The 8,778-nt window shown below is 37.0% G+C and overlaps 1 protein-coding gene across 2 annotated transcripts in view; it reads right to left on the minus strand.

Annotated features, from left to right (window-relative positions):
* Positions 1 to 1,732: 1,732 nt before the first annotated feature.
* Positions 1,733 to 8,778, minus strand: part of pbx1a (pre-B-cell leukemia homeobox 1a) — an 83,439-nt gene continuing 76,393 nt past the window's right edge. Inside the window, exons 7-9 of one of the 2 annotated variants that reach the window (XM_016502245.1) lie at positions 7,319 to 7,428; positions 5,582 to 5,671; positions 1,733 to 1,999 (exon numbers count right to left, since the gene is read on the minus strand). In XM_016502245.1, coding sequence (XP_016357731.1) covers positions 1,907 to 1,999; positions 5,582 to 5,671; positions 7,319 to 7,428 — 293 coding nt within the window. In that variant the 3' untranslated portion in view covers positions 1,733 to 1,906. The remainder of the gene's footprint in view (positions 2,000 to 5,581; positions 5,672 to 7,318; positions 7,429 to 8,778) is intronic. The other variant, XM_016502246.1, reaches the window with a different exon arrangement.

The following is an 8,778-nucleotide window of genomic DNA, read 5'->3' on the forward strand; positions in this document are numbered from 1 at the left end:
ACACTGAGGTCATATTAGCGATCGATTGGCTTCATCCCAAGTCAGTGTTGGAAAGCCGTTGAACTGGATTTTTGAGTGCGGGGCAAAGGGTCCATAAAGATTAAGCACTTGTATGGCACTTTACCTGCATAAACACAGCTAAGAGTGACCGTCGAAATGTCCAAATCTTATTAACTTAATGACTTCCCCATTTAAATGGATTCTGATTCAATGTACTGCAAAACAAACTTCATTACCCAGAGCCCTGACTGACAGGGATATATTTTCAACAAAAATGAGTTAACTATTGGATTTTGCAAGATAATTTTTTTTTCAATTAGGCAGAAGAGCTGCATCCGTCATGACCGTGGCATCAGCAATACCAATTGGCCAAAAGAAATAAGACATGAGCTTTCTGGCAGAGACACGCTTGTATGTTGCACATCTGAATTTCTGACGTCCTTACAAATGCTACAGACAACTGAGAAAAAAGCTCATTATGTTTGAACAGCTATGAGCATGATATTTCATATTCTTTTACAGCGTTTACACAAGGGATTTTGGTTACCGGCAACACTCGGCTGTAATGTTAAAAGTACATTGCTTGTCTCTAAAACTGTACACTCACAGTTGGCTCTCATACTTGAAATTACAGGGAAAACAACAAGATGTTAGGTTCAAAACCCTCAAGGTTTTCGCGGGTGAACGTAAGATAATAAGGAATACAATTTTTAAATAAAAAGGGACTATACTAAAACTAATTTCGATTCCAAACAAAAAAGAGCATTAGTGCTTGATCTTAAGGATTTGGGGTAGTAAAGGGCATCCATCTGTATAAACCAAACAAATATATCGCTCTTTATGTCAAATTCCTTCACTTAAGGGAGAAAGGGAATAAGGGAGCATTTGAAAGCAATCTGAAGTGAAAGCGGGGAGGAAATATCATTACAGACCATAATGACTTGATGCTTCCGCCATTTCCGGAATCAGTTATATTTTCATCGACTTGCAGACAGTGTCCTCAAAAACAAACAGAGTGAGGAAATGACTCCAAATGAAATCTACAACAACAGAGTTGTTTGGACTGCTCTCTAAGATAAACGTAAGCATGTTCCGTTATCTAATGGACAGCTTTTGATGGCCTTTATGGGGAAAATATGATAATCAGCTTTGAAATGGTATGATTGACCTCCACATATCCTAGTTAAGAAAAATCTGTTTTATCGGGCAAAGGAAATACTTGAATATAGCTGAACTGATATTGGAGAAACAGTAAACAAACAAAAACAAATAGTCAATATCACTATGAACAAACAAAAGCGGCAATAATAATTGATCGTACCGATAAGGAGAGCTTCTTCTCAAGCATTATATCAAGTGGTAACATTTTTTTTTTTTTTTTTAGAAAACAAGGACTGTTCTTTCATGTATTTTTTTTTTCTTTTTGCTGAGAGGTAGAATGAAGCAAAAAGAAAAAAAAAATACATGAAAGAACAGTCCTTGTTTTCTAAAAAAAAAAAAAAAGAAAAAACAGTCCTTTTTTTTTAAAAAACAAGGCCTGTTTTTTCATGTATTTTTTTTTTCTTTTTGCTGAGAGGTAGAATGAAGCATTTAAATTGAAACACAACAACTGGTTGTTCCATCATTAACAATTGCCTCATAAGACTGAAACAGTCACAGGTTTTTGTTAGTCGCCCTGTGCCACCTAAAATACACTGTGAAAACTGTACAAACACATCTTTTTTTGTAATTATTTTTTTTTAATTCATAATTGTTTTCTAAAATCTTGTAAAGTATCCCAAATGTTCCACGGTAGTATGGCATGATTGTGTATGACCATGTAGGATGTTAATCCAAATCTGAGGAGGGTGGATCGCTGGATCTTTAGTCTAAAGATCCCCCGCGCTGTGAGGATGGATGGTGCCGATCAGTTGGAGGTGTCAGAATGGACGCTCCCGGGTCCTTCCGTGGGTGAGGTCACTGAGGAGGGTGTCGGGGCATCTTGCCAGCCACCGTTCGCCTTTTGTGAGGAAAAAAGACAAATACAAAATTATAAAGTGCATATTTCAACACTCATCCGAATGGGAAATCTAAACGCGAGCAACCATGATGAATTCCCTCACTATAAACACACTTTTGCAAGAAGCGAGTTGCAAAGTGAGGCAGTAAAAAGGAATGACATTATGCTGCATATTACAAGTCATTTCCAGAACATGATTTTCAAAAGACAGATGATGGAGGAATCAATTATTGCAAATTATCACATTGGCTAAAGGAATGAAAGTATAATGGGCACCTAAAATGGAGGCCAATTCATGTCCGGGAGACAGGTTGCCTAAAGAGCATTTGGGGCATTAATAGCAATTTCCATGCCATCAGAAAAAGGACTAGAAATGGGCTTTGGCAGCCTCTTATTTCCCAGCCTGTTATTTTAGATAGAGGCAGTCTGTAATCAAAAAAGAAAGAGCAGAGCGAGGAGAGAAAAAAACTTTTCAAATCTTCAGCTTTGGTGACACCCCATGTCTATTTCAAAGGCGTAATTACAGTGCATGTGCGAGAGGAAAGCTCCCCCACATAAATGCTTTATGTCTCAGGCCGTCATTATCCACAGCCGAAAAAACGGCGAATAACTTATCTGGGTGGAGAAGGAAAAACATCATGTTATTTAAGACAGTGAATTTGTTGGAAGATTGAGACACTTTCTCCGGCTACATTATCACAGCGTTATGATGCAAATGTTCGGGCTGCCACTTTCTTCTTTGTTATTTATGGTTACAGGTGTTCAGGTATAAAACATTGTTGATTGAATTATTGATACGAACATGAAATCAGTTGAAATCAAACAGAAGTTGAGATTTTTGAGATGTATTCATTCGAAATGACTGCAAGAATGTCACTGAAAAATAATTAAATATAATAATTAAAAATGAAATATTTATATATCAAAATATATGTGAATAAAACAAAAATTCATGTTTATCATGTTTAAATATTTACACTTAGGATTTATGTGATTGTAAAAATAATCTATGTGAATAAAATGCATTTTTCAGCTAAAATGTCTTTTCAGATTTAATTTAATTCAGAAATATTTACATGTATCTTTGAATAAAATGTAAAAAATAACTCTATATCTTTTCAGATCTTTATTTAGACTTTTATTTAATTCACAACAATTCAACATATTTTTTGATTTTATTTAATTCAGACATATTTGTGACCCTGGAGCACAAAACCAGTCTTAAGTCGCTTGGGTATATTTTTAGCAATAGCCAACAATACCTTGTATGGGTCAAAATGATCGATTTTTCTTTTATGCCAAAAATCATTAGGATATTAAGTAAAGATCATGTTCCATGAAGATAGTTTGTTAATTTCTTACCGTAAATATATCAAAACTTAATTTTTGTAATTAGTAATATGCATTTCTAAGAACTTCATTTGGACAACTTTAAAGGCCATTTTCTCAGTATTTTGATTTTTTTGCACCCTCAGATTCCAGATTTTCAAATAGTCCTATCCTAACAATCCATACATCAATGGAAAGCTTCATTGTATAAATCGATGTATAATCATCAATTAAAAAAAAATGACCCTTATGACTGGTTTTGTGGTCCAGGATCACATTTACATTCAAAATCTGTGATTTTTTTTATAAAAAGTCTTCACAGATTTTAATTCAGAAATTTACATTTAAAAATGTATGTGAATAAAATAAACTTTCAGATAACATGTCTATTCAGATATTTATTCGGCGCTATTTACATTTAAAATTTATGTGAATTCAATATTTTTTCAGATAATACGTCATTATTGAATTCATAAATATTTTATTCTAATGACCTCAAAGATTTATTTACATCACTGTAAGCTGTCCAGACAAAAACATGCTCTCCATCAGCCATAGGTGGCACAGAAGCACTGGGCCACTTCCACAGGACACATTCGGCTCTGCATCAGAGCGGCTATTTAGAGAGACCGTGTTAGTGTGTTTGTCTTTTTTCCTTTTTTTTCCCTCCTCACACTTTGCTGGCTCCCTGTCAGTGCTGTTAAGGTGGCAGATGTGTGATATGACCAATGCACTTGGATTGCTGTCCCAAATCTCTACTCAGCCCTCCCTTGAGACTGTCTGATCAATTTCCTCTGCTGGCGACACGGCTTGTCGCTGTGGATTTTACATGCTGGCCTCTGCCGTTTGTGTTCCCGGTCTCCCTCTCCCTCGCTCTTAAACACTCCTCCCCCAGTACAAAACTGATGGTTGGAGCTGCTCCTCTGCTCTGGTTAACACAATTCTTTTAATGTGCACTCAGAGCTGTGGTGGAGGACACCATCTCATGCTCTGAATGAGTTTGATGGCCTGAATACACCTGTGTCTGGGCTTCTTTGATGTTGTTGGTGTTTATGTGGCTGAAGGAGCCATGGTAACACTAACACTGATCAGCGGTCACATTTACAGTCGCCTTGGTGACTGTTGCTAGTGTGCACCACTAGATAGGGGTGAGTATAACCAAAAATATATACAGTATATATATATATATATATATATATATATACAGTATATATGTTTGTACACACACACATATCCGTTCAATTTAAAGGTTTGGGGTCTGATTTTTTTTGCATTAAACTGATCAGTAAAAGCTTTTACATTGTTAAAGATTTCTATTTGAAAAAAAATTTCCACAAACATATTAAGCAGCACTGTTTTCAACACTGAAAATAATAACAATTGTTTCTTGAGCACCAAATCAGTATATTAGAATGATTTCCCCAGTAAAAAAGTACTACATTTAAAATACATTTATTTCACACTAAGTATAGTTCATATCTACTAACATATTTACTGACATACACTTGAGACCTGCTGATATAACAATTAGAATTAAACTTCTACCACATTTGTGCACACTACCTGTGCACAAATCACATTTCTAAATATTAAACCTAAAATGTGTTTTAATGTCACTACTGATGAGGATTGTATGATTTTTAAATAATATTGGTCTTTAAATGCAATATATTTCTTATTCTTGCAATAGTTCCACTTTAGCACAATCATAAATATACTTCAGTATATCTTTAGTTGGACTTCAGCACTACTTCTGGACAATGAAAGTGCATTAAGCACAACATTAGTTGCTCCAGTTAAGCAGACTTTAAGTATACCAGTTTAGTATACCAAAAGTACAGTTGCAGGGTATTTTTATTAAGTACATAAATATGTAAATGTATTTGTAGTAGACTTACCATGAAATAAATGTATTTCAAATACATTTTAGTATATTTATTTTTCACTAGGTTTCTGAATAATCATGTGACACTGAAGACTGGAGTAATGGCTGGAATAAGAAATAAATTACATTTTAAAATATATTAAAATCTTTTTTTTTTTAAGTTGTAATTACATTCCACAATATTACTGCTTTACTGTATTTTTGATCAAATAAATGCAGCTTTGGTGAGCATAAGAGACTACTTTCAAAAAACATTTAAAAAAATCTTACCAACCCCAAACCTTTAAATATCAAGCTAATGGCATTGGTCTTGAGAAACAGGTACAAGAGCAAAAGACAAAGAGTGAAGAGGCTAAGTTTGGACTCACATTGATGCCCTGTGGACTGTATATCTGACTGGCAGCGAGGCTTTCACTGTATCCGCCTGTCTGACTGATAACATGGCGAAGAGTATCCACCTGCAGACAGAAGAACACAACACAAACAAAAGACAGGGTCAGACAATACAGATACAATACAAAGACGTTTGTGCTGAGAAAAGGTCACCCAGATATCAAAAGGATATTGGCAACCAAAAAGGTCATCAAATGTTGAATGAAATGTTTGTGCTGCAGATATCAAACAAAGGACACAATTTGTTTCTGAACTGATATGAAAAAAATAAATCAACATTTACAGTGTAATTATTGGAGTGAATTTAGAGAATTAAATGTCATTAAAAAACAAACCACAAATATACACATTATAATACAGTTATTTACAATAAAGCAGAATAATATATATAAAATTTAGTGCTGTCAAACGATTAATCGTGATTAATCGCATCCAAAATATAAGTTTTTGTTTACATAATATGTGTGTGCTGTGTATATTTATTATGTATATTTAAATACACACACATGCACGTATATATTTAAGAAAAATATGTTATATGTGTATATTAAATATATTTATATATAATATAAATGATATAACTATAAATTTATACATGTAAATATTTTCAAAATATATACTGTATGAGTGTGTCTTTATATATACATAATAAATATACACAATACACACACATATATTATGTAAACAAAAACTTTTATTTTGGATGCGATTAATCGCAATTAATCCTTTGACAGCGCTAATAAAATTACATTTAAATATATGCATGCATACATATTAGATTACATGCATTTTATACGTTGCTATCCATTGCGCCACAGAGCCGATACATGCATTTTATAAAATATTTTATATATTTAGTTACTCAGCACATTCGTAATACACTAAAAAAACTCATGTAATTCTTGCACCACATGAACTAATTTCAGAAGATTTCCTCTGGGATTCCAGCACTGAATATTCATGAAGCACCCTGAGCCTTTGGAGAAGTTACTTCGTTATGGGAGGAAAACATTCCGAACGTCAAAAGGGGACAAACCAAAGCACCCTGTGTTTGGATGCTAGCGTGCCGGGCAAGGTCAGGCTGCCACAGTGGCGGATGTGACAGCATGACAGATACGCAAACCCGCTGACAAGAGCTGTATTGTTTCCAAGACTGTCTTTGATGGTCTATTCATCTGGAAGTTGACAATGGCCACGGAGCAGTGTACAACTGCTGGAGGCAAACTGTAACCCCAGTCCGTCCTCAAGGTCAGGAGGCCCGTCATGTCAGCCGCGGCTGAACAGAAATGTACACGCGCCGGACACTATGATGAGCAGGCTGGCGCTGAGAGATGAACTTTGTTGTGACAAGGATATATAACAAGATGATGACTATTTGATCAGTTATGACAAAGACATGCCATTCAGTACTTACGGGGAACGTTCCTATGAAAATATGGGCAAACACAAGAACAAAATATTTAAAAGCTCAGTTAACAAAGTAACCCGTAAAAAGGCAGCAGCACAATTCTAAGAATCCTTTCTTAGAAATTCAATAAATAGAGGTAGAAAAAAGAATTGTAGTACTAATGGATCCAGGCCCACTGTGTGAACCGAAGCTACCCAGATGTGATTTTGTGAGCGGGGTAATCAGGACCGCCATTATGACAGCCCAATGTGTTATTAGGTTTAACTGAATGAAATTAGTTCTGGTCATCTGCCCTCTCTCCTACCTGTGACTGAATGTTGGCCCCCACTTGGGCCCCCTGGTATGAGTCCCCATTCAGAGACTGCACACTCATGAACAAGTCCCCGGAGTTCATGTTAAAAGAACCAGCAGAACCTAAGAAGAAGAGAGGCCGAGAGAAAGAGACAGAGAAAGACAGGGATAGATAAAGACAAGAAACAGTCATGCAACAGTAAGATTGAAGTAAGGAGGGTTAGTAGTGCAGAGCTGGTACTGTATGTATGTGTTGAAAACCACACAAGCTCGGTACTAAGTTCCAAATCCTAAATCCAAGGTTAGAATGAGCTGAGAGAAATTCTGTTTAATATAAATATATTTCCCTTTCAAGGGAACTTCGAACTGCGTCCTCTAGGGGGCGCTATGGGGAATGCCTCGTCGTGACCTGTGTCTGAAGCATACATTGAAAAAAACACCAACAACACGTTGGCCGGCGACAGCCCATGACGTCACTACCGGTGCGACTATTAGTATAAATAGGAGCCGGGAAAACATGTCATTCTCTTCTTCGTCTTCACTGACTGTTTTGTTTGAAGCGTGCATTTGAACGTGGTAAGAGCGATCTCTATCCTATTATTATGGCGAGAACTAGCAGAACGTTTAGAGGATGTGTGCATCCGTGTTGCTGTTGTTTAACATCTGATGACATACACGATCTATGCGTTATTTGTTTGGGCGAAGAGCATGCACGCGATGTCTCCGAGGGGGCAATCCCGTTTGCACTGCGAGCGTTTTTCCAAGGAAAAAGCTCCGCTTTCGTTTGTCTCTCTTTTCGAGGAAAGAGGGGCAGCTGTCTGCTTCCCGCGATTCAGGACCCGCCGCTGCTGAGGCACGGAAGGGAATGAGCTCGTCTGAATTCGGAGTTCTCCTCTCACGTGAGAGTTGAGTTCTCTGTTTTTCCCAGAGCACCTGGAATCAGCAGCATCAGGTGAACATAGGCATTTCACTCCGCCTCTCTGATGCGCTGAGTTTTTTGGCTAGCTTGCAGTACGCTTACCCTCTGATTTCTAACGATCATGAGACTTAGTATGATTCTAGGCTCTTGGTCGTATCCCCTTAAAGGAATCCATTTTGATTCCAAGCCCGGAGCTCTACCCCGGGCCCAGGAGCCCTAACAGGTAAGTTTGGGCATGTAGCCTAGGCCTTTGGCCGTAGGGGATAAAGTCACGGACAGCCGTCTGACGTCCCAGGGGCAACTCACCATGAAAATGGTAAAGTTACATTTACATTTACATTTAGTCATTAAATAAAGAGAGAGAATTTATTTATTTTTTTTTGTCTAAGTTTTTTGTCCAAGTAAACTTAAGTTTTTCACTAAGTTGGTACTTAGTGCTCGCCATGGTTCTAGCCCGCATTCCCCTCAGCAAGGCGGCGTGGGTATACCGTTCCCCATAGCGCCCCCTAGAGGACGCAGTTCGAAGTTCCCATGAAAGGGAACGTCTCAGGTTA

Source organism: Sinocyclocheilus anshuiensis, unplaced genomic scaffold (assembly GCF_001515605.1).
Source record: "Sinocyclocheilus anshuiensis isolate Anshui unplaced genomic scaffold, SAMN03320099.WGS_v1.1 scaffold718, whole genome shotgun sequence".
Taxonomy (NCBI): domain Eukaryota; kingdom Metazoa; phylum Chordata; class Actinopteri; order Cypriniformes; family Cyprinidae; genus Sinocyclocheilus; species Sinocyclocheilus anshuiensis.